The sequence below is a fragment of the Marmota flaviventris genome, chromosome 15 (genome assembly GCF_047511675.1).
Source record: "Marmota flaviventris isolate mMarFla1 chromosome 15, mMarFla1.hap1, whole genome shotgun sequence".
Classification (NCBI taxonomy): Eukaryota; Metazoa; Chordata; class Mammalia; order Rodentia; family Sciuridae; genus Marmota; species Marmota flaviventris.
The window spans coordinates 7,829,271-7,845,145 of NC_092512.1; the positions used below are offsets into that span (position 1 = coordinate 7,829,271).

General features: G+C 49.9%; 1 protein-coding gene across 5 annotated transcripts in view; it reads left to right on the forward strand.

Annotated features, from left to right (window-relative positions):
* The first annotated feature begins 2,806 nt into the window (after positions 1–2,806).
* The window catches only part of Zfat (zinc finger and AT-hook domain containing), a 179,930-nt gene continuing 166,861 nt past the window's right edge, over positions 2,807–15,875 (forward strand). For 4 of the 5 annotated variants that reach the window (XM_027950491.2, XM_027950500.2, XM_071602100.1 and 1 more), the window contains exon 1: positions 2,807–2,991. In XM_027950491.2, coding sequence (XP_027806292.1) covers positions 2,973–2,991 — 19 coding nt within the window. In that variant the 5' untranslated portion in view covers positions 2,807–2,972. Of the gene's footprint in view, positions 2,992–3,795; positions 3,811–15,875 lie in introns of those variants that run through there. The other variant, XM_071602099.1, reaches the window with a different exon arrangement.

Sequence of the window (15,875 nt, forward strand, 5' to 3'; positions counted from 1 at the left end):
ATGCTAGGCAAGTGCTGTCACTAAGCTAAACCCTCAGTCACTTCTATACAAATTTTACATGAGTTGTCTACAACATTTAGATTTTTGACACTTAAAACTGTTTACTCCCACCTCTGCTTTTAACATTGCTGGGTGCCCAAGACCCTGTTTTAATGTGATCTATGAGTATTCTTATCAAAATCTGCTTTCTATAACCTATGAAATCGTGTACATAAATTTTATCATATTTTAATGTAAGGGCATCTGTCACATAGTTATTATTATAACTGTAAAATTACTGATACAAATATATTTAATTATGCAAATTGCATTTCTTACATAATTGCTATGTTATGTCCGTAAGTTCATTGGTGTGAATTCACTCCTGAGCTAGCCTTCTGAGCCTGGCTGCTTCCAGCAGGCTTGCTGGGAAGCTCATCTCCTTTAGGACCCATTGTTGCAGCAGGAGGCCATTAATTACATAATTTCAAGTGATTTACACTTAATTCCACTAATGCTTTTTCATTAATTGAAAGCATTTTGAAATATTACTGGCAAATGCAAAGAATAAAGATGTTTGCTGATTGAGAATGTGCAGGTCACACAGGCAATGGAAGAGCCAGCTGTGGTCTCACCTTTCCACTTAACAGATCTGAGTTTCCCAAAGAAGGGGGTCTTCCCTTAGCCCCTTCCATATGCCCACCTCCAACAGTTTTCCACAACAGATGCTCAGTAACTTTTCTGTGGAAGGTGAATGGAGAGCAGGAAGGAGAGGCAACAGGAATAATGAAGAAAAATCAAAGCTATCCAAATAATTAACCTAGGACCATCACCCACAGTTGACAATTTCATCTTTTGACTTTAATATTCTGAAATAATTGGGTTCTGAGGTAACTCTTAAATTGCTTCATTTCCAAAATTCATTTTGGTCACAATATCCAGGAGCAACAATCCATCTTGTAATCAATAAATAACATTTAGATACTGCTGTAAGAAAGGCAACACAGCACGAAACCAATAGTGTCAGCAACCCAGAACAACTCTAATTTCCTGACAGAAATCGATTCCCCGCCAAAGTGATTATTGTAAATATTTATAGTTCTAAAAGAAAAACTCATCACTGTAGGTTTTTGAGCAGTTCATTTCCAAATAAGTTTCTGGTGGGCCCCATCTAACCATCCATCTTGCATCCACGATGGCGGGTGTGTGGGGGTGGCAGTAGCTCTGTGGAACGCCTCTTTTGGTGCTCCTGGGAGGTGATATTGCCAAGTGGAAAAACACTGGGCCCATGGAGAGGCAAGTCCACATACTCTAATTGGCTTGCTGGCCTTAGAAAACCACGTGAACTCTCTGAACATGGCTTTCCTCCTGTTTAACTTAATCTCCTGGGTGGTGAGATGAAATGAAGGGGGCTGGAGAGGAGACATCTCTGAACGCATACTTAATAATCTGGCAAGTTTGGGGTCTTGGAGCGACTCAGTATTTCCTAAGAACAGGATTAAGGAACAAGGAAGAAAGGATTCTTGAGAAATCCAAAGAGCCATGCTAAAGCTCATAGCCCAAGGGCATTTTATCACTAAACCCCAAGTGTGTTCTGAATGTGTGTTCTTTCGGTAATGTTAGGATGCAATAGGCGCCAGTAAACAAAGATGAAAAAGACTTGTAAACTATGCTTGGGAAGCTCATGGTCTAGTGGAAAGCGACTGTGCACACAGTAAATGCCCTTGGACTTGGGGGACTCAGCAATTCAAGTATGACCCTGAGATGTGGAAACAGAGGCACTGGGGCTGTTAGAGAATTTCATGACATGGAGGAGCAACAATAGGGGGTCATTCCAAGAAAAGAGTGGGCAAAGACTAACATAAACACACGTTTCCCAAGCTTCAGTCACTCGAATTCTGCTTTTCCATTTATGATTTTCACCACTTCTCTGCGTTATGTATACCATTTTAAGTTGAATACTTAAAAAAAGAAGTAACCTAAGTTGTATTTACAGCAATAACTGCCATCAATAAAAAGTCAGTTGTTATGTACGTAAATGCATTCAATAATCGTCTAGCTCTATTATCTGTAGGAATAGTTACTACATGGGAACTACAAAGTGACCTGGGAAGCTTAAGAGGGCCACCTGAGAAGTTATCTGAGCTGAAAACTAAAGGGAGCCTTAGAGCTAACCACCTGAACATCAAAAACAAAAACAAGGTCATCAGATTTCAAACAGATAGGGGAGCCTAGCAAGGTGAGAGGGGAGGTCACACCCAGGCGAGGGCTGCGAGACGGATCTGGCCGGAGGGGGTCGCTTCTGCACGTGGAGCGCAGGCTGTCCACCCTACCTACAGACCAACCAAGCTGGGCACCCTGAGCGGCCGGCGTTTCGCTCTTGGGGAAACATTGCAACCGAGGGTGGTGCAGGCTGCATCCACCGGAGTGCAAATCAATAACTGAGACCAAGAAAAGTTCTTGCTAAAGCAGCAGTAGTACAAGTGGTAGGAGCTGGTAAAACAGCGCCGGGAGACCAAGTCCGAACTCCGCCTCCGGGTCCAACCCCGCAGCCCACCTGCCGGTGGGAGGTGGGCCGGCAGGTGCATGGCAGGACCGGGAAGCCTCCGGATCCGGGATCCAAGATCCACACTCCGGGCATCCGCAGAACCGCTTCCTGGGCGTGGCTTAAAACGCGGAGTGGCGGACCCTCTGGAATGGAGGCAGAGCGCGTCCACTGGGCGCAAGCATGCGCACTGGCCCGGCAGCGCCGCTGGGGGAGGGCCCCCGTGGAGGACGTCGCTACGCAGGCGTCCGAGCCCCGTGGGGAGGAGGGCGAAGACTCCATCCGCCATGTTGGATGCCGCAGATTCGCCATAACCTCGCCTGCTCTTTTCTTAAAAAAATAAAAATAAAAAGCGAAGCGCCAGCGGGGCGCCCCGCCTTCTCGGTCGTTACAGGAGGGGTCCCGGAAGAGCCGAGGCTTTTTTTTCCTCCGCGGTGGGGGCGTTGCCATGGAGACGCAGGCGGCAGGTGAGCCGAGCTGGGGGTTGGGGTGAGGACGGGGTGGGGGTGGGGCGCGGCGCGGCGCGCGGGAAGCCGTTCGGAGCGTGGAGTCGGGTGCCGCGCGCAGGCCTCCGGGCGGCGGAGGGATCCGCGGCAGGAGCCGGAGAGCGGACGTAGCGACGTCCTTCGGCCACACGTTCAGTCATTGGCAGTGTTCCGCCGCCGGAAAAAAAAAAGTTAAAATATAAAGCTGGAGCCAAGGAGGGGAGCGCAGTGCGCGCGCGCACAGGGGCCGTTTCCAGGACAACGGGCGGCGCCGGGGTGCGCTCCCGCGACTGAGCGCGGGCGTCCCCGCGGGCGGGAGGTTCGAATCCCGGTGCCGCCAGCTCTTTGGCGGGTGGGCTTTGGCTAAGCCCGCCTCCTGTCTGGCCCCGGGTTCCTGCTCTGTGACATAGTTCCCCTAATTATCACATCCAGGCGCTTGGCCGGGATATTTGAAGTGTCAGGGCTTCGAAGGAAAGTTTCTTTGTGTCCCGTAGAGGGAGCCACAGCGCCAGGGGGTAGCGTTGCCACGGGTCGCCCTGCCACACGCTTCGCAAAATTGTCCTTTACCCCGGCTCGCTGCCCAGTCATGCCACCTCCTCCAGGCAGCCTCCCCCGGCTTCCCGGCCAGAAGCCGGTCGGCCCTTTTGGACGCTGGCGCCGTCCCTTTCCCTGCGGCTGGCGCCCTCGCCCCCGGCTTCATGCGTTTGGCGGCGCAGCCCTGCCGGCCGCCCTTAACTGGAGGTCATTCACTGCGGAGAGAAGTCCAGAGGGGCCCGAATCTTAAGGTTAACCACGGCAGAGGTGAGGTGTAAGGGTGAAGTCCAGACTCCTGCCAGGCTTGTACCTCCCACCCCAGAACAGTGCGCGCCCGCGGTACGTGTCCAGTGTGGGCCCTGTCAGGTTTCCTGGCTGGAGCCCAGGTGACCTTTGAAATGCAAATGTCATGTCACTAGGCCCACTCTCCACCTCCGCCCCTCTGCAGCTTGCTCCCTAGAGCGCTCAAGTTCATCTGTGGAAGCCTGTGGAGTGAGGGTCCCCGTGCTCCCTGGTGGAGATGGGCGCGCCTTTCGGCTGCTTTAGTTCCAACTGGCAGCTTGGCAGGCAGGGTGAGGAGCCGTGGGGACCTTGGTCCTGCCCCATTCTCTGTGGCTCCAGCTGTACCAGGTAGTGGATGGAGTGAGGAAGGGGCCCAGAGCCAGAGTGGCGGGACTTCACCTAGTGACTTCTCAGTCCACTGCCTTCCCTCTCCCTGTCAGTAGGACACAGAATGGTCCCTGCTCACCTGGCTTCTGGGGGGAATTCACCCAGCAACCCTTAGAAAGAACCCTGGACTTAACGTTGTTTCCTTCCATTTCTGGCTGAAATGAATGAGAAAAGAGCAAGTTTTGAAAAAGTATTACAGTTAACTCAGGACAGCTAATCTCTAGAAACTAGAGTTTTGTTTTGGTGGTTAGGTTGATTTTAAAGCAGCAGTACAATAGATGGCACCGAGATGGAGTGGCACATGCCTGAAAGGTGCAACTTGGCTGGTAAATGAGCTGGATGAGTTGTCAGCGGCAGCTGCTGCCCTGCTCCCTTGTCAGTGGCTTCTGATTCTTCTGGAGGAAAGGTTCCTGCTCCTTCCTTCCCAAACCTTATAATTTATATAACGACTTTTCAAAGATGGTTATCCTTAAGTAGAATTAAGCGGCTGCCTAGGGCAAGGGCAGTCAGAATTAGATGTATTAGAAAGACTCTCTTTAATTGCATTTCCTTTTATGGATAGTTTCATGGTTGTTGCCTCTGAAGACCTCTGCACCAAGCTGGGCAGATTTAATTATGTAGAAGTGTTGAGCTAGAGTTCAGTTTCCCTCTTCTCAGTGGTTTACCTTGCGAAGCTTTCCTTGTCTGAAATTTCCCACGGTCAGGTCTCAACTCTAAGGGCTGGAATGGGGCAGAGGGTGGGAAGAACAACGCCCCTGGGCTGCACCCAGCCCTGGGGACCCCAGCGCCTCATCTGCAGTAGGAGACCGTTTCCTACTCCTGCACTGTGGATGCTGGTGGCACTTGAGATGCCAGCTGTCCCCTCTGACCCAGACCCACTCTCTCTATTGTGCAGCTCAGCACTTTGTCATGCCCTGACTTTTAGAAGCATTTGTGACTGGGACTTTTGGATAGAGTTTGATTATGATACATTTCTTCGGAAAGAGAAAAAAATAATTTGAGAGCAAAGCAAACCAACTATTTTAAATACCTGTTACAGATCTGAAGTTGCTTTTTTTTTGGAACATAAAATGTGTAGATAAAGTCATGTTTGCTTATAAGAAGATAATGCTTGACATTAATACAAAAATGGGCATAAATTTGGGTAACAGAATTTTCTTTGTTCCTTTTTAAAAGTTTTAAAGATTATAAATTGAAAAATCATAGTTATCTATAGTTATGGTGTACAAAGTAGTATTATGATTTATGAATATGATATGGAATAATTAAACCAAGGTAATTAACATACCCATCACCCCCCGAACATTTGGTGAGAGCCCTGGAGACTTGCTCTCATGCTTTGGAAATGTGCAGTGCATTGTTACCTGCTGTATTCACCCTGCTGTGCAGTCCACCCTGGTCTCACTGAGGCTTGGTGTCCCTTGATGTCTCCCGCCACTGGCCTCTGGTAGAACCAGTGTTCTATTCTGTGCCTGAGTGCACTGTTCCAGATCCCCTGTGTGAGCCCCGTGTGTGTGCTGTTGTGTACTTGGCTTATTTCACCTGTCAGGATGTTCTCCAGCTCCGCACGTTTCCACAAGAGGCAAACTGTCATTTGTAAGGCCCAGTTATACTCCAGGGTACTTGTATGCCCCATTTTCTTGACCCTCACATGTCAGTGAACACTTAGTTGCCTGCATCGTGTCTGTTGTGGCAGCCTGCAGTGAACACGGGAGTGCAGATGTCCCTGGCACACACAGATTTGGAATCTGGATTCTTTCAAATCATGGGCAGGTGACATCGCAAAGCATGGGACTCTGGAATCTGGCGCTTTTGATCCCAGCAGTCTGGGCTGAGGCAGGTGGGCAGGGTAGGGACCTGGCGTGCAGCCCAGCTGCAGGCTGTGGTTGAGATGGTGGCAGGAAAGTGGATAGGGGGGAGGCGAGGGGACCCTGAGCCACGGAGCACGGGAGACAGTGCAGCCTGGCATCTCTGAAAGGCGTTGTGCCTGCTCTTCCCAGGGCCCCTTGGGCCCTGCCAGCTCCCCTGGTGTCAGAGGTTCTGCTGTGCTGCTGTAGGTGGTGCTGCCATAGGGCCTTCAGAGGCTACCCCATTCCTCCTCCCCGCAAGGCTGTGGCTTCCCACCACCAGGCTGGTTCCAGCTTCCCTCAGATGTTTGCTACCCAGTGCTGGGGTGGCTCGTCCTCGCTCTTTTCCCTGGAGACTTTACCCAGTCATACCAGTGGGAAGCCAGCTCCTTTGGGAGAGTGTGCCAGAGCCACTCAGTCTCCCCGTTTCCTACTTTAAGGTCATAAAGATATACTTCTGTTTGTTTGTTTCTTTACTTTAAAGCTTTATGCTTCTTGCCCTTAGGTCTAGCTCTGTCATCCATCTCAAATTAGTTTGTGGATGGTGTGAAGCAGGGTTCTGGTTCTGGTGTCCAGGTGAATCTCCGTTTGCTGGAGTGGCAAATGTATTGAATTACTTTGGCTCTTCTGTTGACAGTCATGTGGGTCCATATCTGAGCTTTCTGGTCTCATCTGTTTATCTTTTACCAGTGCCACACCATTTTGATTACTATAGCTTTAAAGTGATTTTTGGATAATAAATGATAGGGGCATTTAGAATATTTTTTGGAAGGACAAAAATCTAGGCGGAGTCTTTCATTAGGTTCTGTCATGGCACAGCCCAGCTGTTGAAGCTCACCCCAAGATGTTCACAACAAGGTGGTGGCTGGGAGGCACAGAGGGAAGACAGATTTGCAGATATAATTCAGAGAAAAAAAAGCCCATGGAAGTTTTGACCGATTGGATTTTACCGTAGGGTCCAGCAAGCCGCCTGTCTGTGTTTTTGGGGAAGGAGGGATGATGGACACAGCAGGCCCAGGGATGGGGAAGTCTTTGCAGACTTTGCACCTGCTGCCCTGGTCCAAGATTTTTGTTCCCTTCTGTGATGTGGGGAGGGGGCCTTTGTACTCTGCTTCCCATTTTACTTTGAAGATGGGCCAGAGCACTAGAGTAGGGCTTGCCAGGTCCTGGGGGGGCCCTTTCTTGGGGACGGAGGGCTCTCTCCCCTTATGAAGCTCGTGGGGTGGATGTTTTGTGCAGTCTCGAGGGTTCCTTGGGTGGAAGCATTCAGTTCCTTACAGTGATCCCTGTAAGGAGCCAGGTAATGCAGGGAGCAAGAGAAGAACTGGGAGGTAGTCCTGGGACCTTGCCCAGTCTCTGGAGCCACCATGGCCTCTTGTAAAAAGGGTCACTGCAGGCCACTGGGCAGTATGTCTCTAAAGGTCCCATAGTGAAGCACTGGGCACATATCTGGCCCCTGATTTTTCTTTTTCACCATCCATCTGTTCCTTCCTTTCTCCCTCAGCCTTTATCAAGCCTCACCTTCTTCCCCTGAACATCTTGTAGTTTTCAATATTATCTTTGAAAATTTGAAGCATGCTGAGAGTGATCTGTGATCATGAGGGATGACGTGCGATGCAGTGGCCGGCCTTGTGCAGCCCTGCCATTGTGGGGGTGAGAGGGGCTCTGGAAGCACCATATCTGTAGAAGTTTATTATCTTTTTTAAATTTTTAATTATTTATTTATTTTATTTTTTTAGTGAAGAAAGCAGAAGCTTGCACTGGGCCAGCTGTCGAATCACTGAACTGCTCTGGGCGGGGGGACTCAGTCATGGGGAGCTGAGTAGCCACTCAGTACTGGACCTAGTGTAAGGCCTGTGTTGGGCCTGTGACTCCTTTAAGAGGCTGCTTCTAGATCTTCTGTTAGAACCTTGCCTTGTCCAGAATCTGGGGCTTGCCCAGGCTGCAGGTGCGTCAGGTGTCAGCTCCTTAGGCCTGGTGAGGGGGGAGACCTGAGCAGCCAGATTTAAAAGAAGCCTGGGTTGGGCTGCTGTCCAGTGCCCCTGAAGTTTGGCCATTGTGCTTGCTGATTGAGTCACACATCTGCCTAATCTGGGCCGACTGGCAGCTGAGGCCTGAGCCTATGTGTGGCCTCATGGCCCGGCTCCTGTGGCCCTCCACGGGAAGGCTGCTGCCAGTCGCTGAGCATGGTGGGCAGGAAGGCCTGTTCTCCAGGAGCTCCCTCCCCACAGGGCATACAGACCAGCTCAAAAATGAGCAAAAGTTTGTCAAGAGGCAGTGGTACCTTGCTATCCACAGGGGATTGATTCCTGGACTTCCCATGGATACCAAAATCTGCAGATGCTGAAATCCCTTGTAAAAATGGTGCAGTGTTTGCATATAACCTGTGCATATTCTCTTGTCTGTATGTGTTCAGTACAGACACATTTTTTCCAGATACTTTTGATCCATGGTTGGTTGAATCCATGGAGGTGAAACCCATGATACAGAAGGCCCACTGCTCTTTACAGAACATGTACAGATGGCTGAGAAGCACATGAGATGATGTTTGGCATGTCAATAGGGACATGCCAGTCGAAACCACAGTGAGAAACTACTGCATGCCAACTAGAATGGCTGAAATTAAAATAATTTACAGCCCCAGTTGTTGAGAATGTGGCATCTAGAACTCTGATACACCATTGGTGGAGATGTTAAACAGCAGGTCACTTTGCAGAATAGTTTGGTGGTTTCTCGCTGTGTTAAGCATACACTTAAATAACTCATCTGTCGTCATGCTCCTAGGTACTTATCCAAGAGAAATAAAGCCTGTGTCCCTATGAAGACATGTGTGCACCAGTCATAGCAGCTTTATTTGTAATAGCCCTAAAGTGGAACCGACTCAAATGCTTATCAACTTTGTGACTGGCTCAACAAATTGCGGTATGTCTTCACAATGGAATACTACTCAGCAGTGAAAAGAACAAACTACTAATGGACTAATCTTAACAGCATGTTAAATGAAAGAATCCAGGGAAGATAGACTACATACTATTGGGGTGTGGAGCAGTTGGATCTCTTGTGCGTTGTTATGAGAATGTAAGACCCTGCAATTGATGTAAACAGTATGGAAAAACAGTATGATGGGCCCCCCAAATTCTAAAAGTAGAATTACCTTATGAAGAATTGCCATATGAAATCACCAGCAATTCCACTTCTTTATATATATCCAAAATAAATGAAAGTAGGGTCTCTAAGAGATACTTGTGCACACATTTTCATAGTAGCATGACTCCCTGTAGCTGAAAGGTGGAAACAGCTCGTTTGTCCATTGATAGGTGACAGATAATCAAAACATGTATATACATACAATAGTATATTATTTAGCTGTAAAAATGAGGAAGATTTGATACATGCTAGAACAGGCATGAACCTTGAGGACATTATGCTAAATGAAATGTCACAAGAAGACAAATGCCATATAATTCTAGAGTAGTCACATTCATGGAGATAGCAAACAGGATGGTGATTGCCAGGATCTAAGAGGAGGGCAGTGAAGAGTTGGGGTTTCATGGGTAACGAGTTTCCACTGGGGAAGGTGGAACTTTTGTGGAGGTGGCTGGTGCTGATGGCTGCATGCCATCCAGCTGGACACATATGGCTGAGATGGTCAGTTTTGTGTGCATTCTACGGTAGTTAAAGAATACTGTGTAATGTATACTTGTATTATAAGAACTTCTAGAAAACTTGGAACAATAGGGACAGAAGAGAACCCGTGCTTGGCAGGAGCTATCAGGGAGAAGGACTGCAGAGTGGGGAAGTGTCCTACACCTTGACTTTGGTGATGGCTCCGCTCGCCTGCCCTGTGGTGAAACTCACTGACCAATCCAAGCTCCTCAGGTGGTACTGGAGGTGTGCACAGGGGTGAAGTAGGACACACCACGTATTCATTGCTGCCTGGGTTGGGGAGGAGCTCAGGAAAGCCTCCAAGGTGATGTCCAAGCAGAGTGACCAGGCCAGGAGTAAAGCAGGTGAAAGGGGTAAAGGCAGTGAGCTGCCTCTGCCCATATGCGGGCCTGGCCAGTGCCAGCCCAGAGTTGGGCAGCAACCCTCACCTCCTTATCCCCTCTTTGCCCAGTTCCAGGCCTCTGAGCCCTGCGGTGGGGAGTGTGCTCAGCCTGCCTGTCCTGCCTGGAGCCTCCAGCCTCGCTGACTAAGGCCTGCTAGGTCCTGCTGGAGTCCTGGGTGTCCACCTGGTGCTCCGTCTGCAGTGCTTACTCTTGCATTCACCCAAGCTGCCCTGGCTCATCTCTTTGCCTTGCCTCTTGCTAGGCTGAGTGAGTGGGGCTCCCCCGCCTCCAGAAATATATGCTCTGGGGAATGGCACTTGCCCTGCAGCCCGGGAGAGCTGACTTGCATTTCAGCCTCACCATGGGACGGTTCTTGTGACACACTTTGATTTTGTGGTATGGGGGATTGAGTCCTGGGCCTTGTACACGCTAGGCAAACATCCCCAGCCCTTTTTGTTTTATTTTGAGAAAGGGTCTGGGTAAGTTGCCCAGGCTGGTCTCAAACTTGTGATTCTCCTGCTCCAACTCTCCTGTGATTGCAGGTGCGTGCCCTGTGCCTGGCTCTCGTGAGTTGTTTTAAACTTTGGTGTCCATTTCTGTAAAATTAGAGCTAAGCACGTCTTTGCCTCAGAATTTTATTCTCTGAAGAATTGAATCAGGGGAGGCACATGGGGAAGTGGCTGCTGTTCAGGGAAGAGTTTCGAGGCAGCTTGAGAGTTCTCTAAGACTCTGTCTCAGGTGGCCTGTGGTACTTCTCGGTGTCCTGGGATATCACTTCCTGACAGAGCACAGGATGCTGCTGTCCCTGGCTCCCCTGCGTTGGGCATGGGGGCCAGGACAGACAGTGTGCTGCTCAGCACCCTTTAGGTGGCTGCTAGCCTTCCCCTTGGACATGGCTCCCGCCCAGGCTGCACAGCCCCTGTCCTGCTCTGCCCGCACACCTGTCCAGCTGAGCTGCCCATCTCACACTCTTCCACACCTGAGGGATTGTTTACAACAGAAGCCCCAGGAGTGTCCCAGTGCCGTGAGAGGGGCTCTCAGTCATTGTCTCTGCTGCTGTGACTGCAGTGCTCCAGCATTGCGATATGGCCTTTGATTTACAGATAAGCCGAGGGTCAGAGAGATTTGGTCACATGAAGGCAGGTGACCAAGCCAGGATAGGTATATGGCCTGGCTGACCCCAAACCAAACCCTGTGCTCTTCAGGTTAGAGTGGATCCTACATTTATGGAGCACCAGGAATGTCAGTGTCTCTGTCTCATTTAATTCTCATAAGGTCCCAGGGAGGCTGATGCTGTCATTGACATCATGCAGATTAAGAAATTGGGGCCTAGAGAGACAGAGGCCTGTGTCAGAGCCCCAGGGCAAGCCCTGCTCCACCAGCCCTGTGTAGCCCCAAAGCCCAAGTCCTTATGCCCGCTGGCCTAGTTGGTGCCTCTGTGTTTTCACGTCTCCGTCCCTCTCCCTCTCTGGGTGTTCACAGAAGCATTCTGTGACTTCTGTCTAACCCTTTGTCTGACAGACTTGCTGTTTGCTCTTGTGACAGGTTTGGTGTGCACTGTGGGTGCAGATCTTGGCTCCCTGTGAAGTGTGTATGGGGTGGGGTGGGAGCAGGAGACCAGTGGGCGCTAGAGGAGGTGGGGAGCACTGAGATACAGCTGCAGAGGTCCGAGGCGCCTCGGCACCCGGCTTCCGTTCTGCTTCCTTCATTCTCTTTCTCCCCCCTCTTCTCGTTTTCCTGTTCTCAATTTTTAGAAAACAAAATCATCAGGAAAAACATTCTGCAGTTTTCATTTTCTCAGGTTTTTGGTCTCTAACTTAAAGACCAGGCATGAAGTGCCCACAAGAGGAACATGAATTGGGAAAGAGTTTTGGGGTGGGAACTGAGAGGCAGGCAAAGCCCATGTAGATAGGCAGGAGCGCTGTGGGAATTGTTGACTGCTCCTGGTTCCAGCCCAGGGGCAGAATCCAAGGTGAAAGGGTGGCCTGGTGGCCCTGGGAAGCTGGTCCTGTCTGGCGCTACGAGACCTCTGTTGTCCACATGGTGGGTACCCATGGCTCATACCTTTGGAGGTCACGGCAGGAGAGATTTGGGTGAGTTTCATGTTTGGAATCCCTGGACGTAAGGAACCCAGATGTGACCAGGGCTCCCTTTAGTGCTACTACTTTGACGACTTTAAACAGGAGCTCTAGCAGTAAGCGTGCTGGAGGGCTGTGAGCATTCCGCAGCCTGCGTTGTTCTGTGGTTCCCGAGGGCGCTCACTCCATCTCTTCCACCCTGGCTGTGCCTCTACCTGCGCTGCTGTTTTTTGGGTAATCTTCTCTGTTCCTTCCTGAGCAGCTCTGGTGGCCACTCAACTCAGCATTTCCTGAACCATGCTCAGTGTCAGGTCTCAACAGGTGAGAGCTATCAGGTGACAGAGGGTCTGCTGCTCAACACTGGAGAGATAAACATTGTTCCAAGTTTCTTTCAAGATGACTCACTGTCTTTCCAAAGATAGATAACATTCAGGTTTTTCCAAACTCATTGGTGGCAGGACACATTTCGCTGAGGTCTTCCGGGGCCAGGTTACCTGCAGCCAGCAGGGGGTGGCTCCCTCTGGGTGGGGCTTGTTGCTCAAGCCAAGCCTCCTGGACGTTCTGGTTGATGGAGTGCAGCCTCAGGTGCATACACACTGGGCCAAATCAGGGTCTCCAGTGGCTGCAAGCCACCAGGTCCCTCCTTGGCTTGTGGAGATGGAGTGGCTTATCCTGGCAGGGTGGGGAGGGAGGAGGCAGCCCCACTCATCCTTTGCCCTTTTGGGAGAAAGTGTGTTGTAGAAAGTAATTTTCCCTCTGACCCTATTTTCCACCCAGCCTCTCTGGGGCCTGTTGTTCATGGTTACTAGTGCATAAGGATCTACGACTCCAGTCACAGCTGTGCCTCTTGTCACTAACCTTCATGCTGCAGGAACAGGGACTTTGTGAAAAGTGACTCCTGGTGATTAGCTGGAGAAATGGAGCTTTAGGATCCCATGAGCCTTTGAGGACCTCAGTGAAGAGCATCTGTGGGCTTTCAGAGGCAAACCCAGAAAGCCCCAGACCATGCAGCCTGAGACCCAGCTGGAGATAGCAGGTCTCCCAAATGGCCTTCCTGTGCCAGACCACAGTAGGTGCTGCACACTGCGGGGATGGACCTGATGAGACCCCTTCTCCCAGACCTGCCGCCGCCTTCGGCCCACTCTGGCCCAGTGGAGGGATGACCTCTCACACCTGCCGGCTTTGGGGCTGCTCCTGGGCCCTGGTCAAGTCCAGCCTTCTCTGCCCTGGCACCTTCTCCCTGGTTTTCCTTGCCCAGGTTCCGCCTCTGAAACCAGAGAGTGTGTGCTTGTGGCCTAGCGGGCTGGCGGTATTTCTGGTGAGCTGCTGTTGGCGTGAGAATCCTCCCTTTCTCAGGCGACTTTATTTTTTATGTATTTTCAATATTGAAAAGTATTTTGAGCACTTACTTTCTAACTTTCTTTAAACCTTTGATATGTAACAGGAAAACATTTAGAGAATTTTAATTATAGTAATAACTATAGTAATAACCGTTTTGTGTTTCCTCTCCAACACCCACGTGCTTCTCAGGAGAGGGTTCTGTGGCACGGAAGCTTGTATTCCGAGCAGCTTGTTGGTGTGAGGATTCAAGGGGGTAGAGATATGGGAGCTAGAAGAGCAGAAGTTTCTGTGAATAAAAGAGGACCTGGAGGCTTCCAGAGGTAGGGGGAGAACCAGCGATGGAAAGGAGGGAGGGAGAGAGCCAGAGAGAACTCAGACACAGCATGTTCTGTAGTGACCCCTCCTAGAGATGCTCAGATACTGAGGAAGCAAAACGGACCCACTGAATTATGTCCCTTTTAACTTTTACACAATTTCCTATTTGCAGAAAAAATGAGAGACAAAAAATTCTCATAAGCCGGTCAACTCTGAGTCTCCAGGTGTTCCACACCTGTGATTTTACTGCACTGGTTTACCTTCCCTGCTTCTGTCTTTGCGCTAGCTGGCTCTCGTTTGGGGTGGAGTTGCAGGTACCTTGCCCCCCTTTACCTGCTCCTAAGTGTTTTCATGTTTATTTCCTCAGAACAAGGACATTCTCCTACATAGTCACAGTGAGAAACAACATCCTTCAATGCGCTGTCCACCTTTCTCAGCCGTCCATATGACGTCCTGTGGCAGGAAGAAGTCCTGGGTTAGGAGTGCGTTCAGCGGCCCGTCCCTTCACTCCTTGTCTGGAGTACTTTCTCTTCGTGCTTCATGACACTGACTTTTTTTGAGGATTGTAGGCCGTTGATTTTGTGGACTGTCCCTCCCATGGCTTTGTGCAGTGTCTCCTCATGATTAGATTCAGAGTCTGCCTGTTTAGGGCAGGATTTCCACAGAAATGGGCAGTTCTCAGGCCATCATGCCGGTGGACACACAAAGTGACTTGTCCTGTTGCTGGTGATGCTACGCATTTGAAGCAGCCAGGGTCCTCTTTTTCCCTTTGTAATTAAACGCTGTGGGGAGGTGTTTTGAGTGTGTCTGTCCGGCTACCCCTCACTCCTCCCACTGCCTCTCCACTCGTGGGTTGTAGTGCCTGTTGATGGCTCTTGCAGAATCAGTCACTGTTATGAGGGTGGCTGCGTGGTTTCTGCTGCACTTACTGGCTGCCTTCCCATCTTACCTGAGCTGTACTGAGGAGGAACGGTCACTCATGCATTCAGGTAAACAGTGTGATGTTTTGATGTGGTGTACATTGTGACAGTCACCACAGTGAGCTAAGTGACGTGCCCCTTGCCTCACACAGTGGCTCTTGTGTTCCTGGTGTCTTTCTCTATAAGTTGAAACATTCTCTTTTCCTTGAATTATTGATAATCACCGTGGACACAGGACTTCCTACTTTAGTCAGTGGTTTATAATCCCTTCTCATGATTAAATCTCCTGTCGCATTGCCCCCTATCTGGCCTTTGTGTCCTTCTGGCATGCCCTCTCTTTCTTGAGCCCTTCAGTGTTCTTAGTGCACCAGGCCGCGCTGGGCTTGTTCCCTGCTCTCCCTCTTCAACTTGGGCACTGGCTGTTTCTGCCAGGGGACTCTTTCTTTTAGGGAGAGTGGTGTTTAGAAGCAGGTCTGGGGACGAGGTGAGCTCATTGTTACTGGTGTCCTTGCTTCTCAGCCCTCAGTCCACATGGCTGGGAGCTAGGTGTCTGTCTTCCTGCCACACACGTGTGTCGAGCTCCCACGTGCTCCTGCATGTCTTCAGCTCTTTCTGTTCCATCCTAAAGATCATGGAGTATGTGTAGGTTTTCCCAGTCCCAGTCCAACAGCACTGTGTCTGTTCTGTCCTTCCCCCTTTCCATATTTGTAGGTCTTTCTCTGGAAGGGGATGCTGGTGCTCTGAATGCACAGTATGCTACTCCTTTGCTCAGTCCTAGAATATACTAAAAATAGTTTCAGAGTCACGAACCCATGTCTCTGTGATAAAGCAGCCTCCTAACTAGATTTCAGCATGCTACTGGTCTTTTTTCTCTTTAGCTTGAAGCTCAGGTGCAAATGCCACCTTTCAAAGCCTCTCTTCCCATTTCATGCAGTTATGGTTATTTTTTTAAACTATGGGCTCTCCATTTGTTCCAGCTTGATTTCACTGTAGGATTCCCCCCATGCTTGTTTGCTTATGTTTTTTGAATATGTGAATTTTGAGGGGCAAGGGTATGTCTTGTATTTCAGTGAAAGGACTGAATTTTGCTTCTTTTTCTTCTTCCTCTGTTTC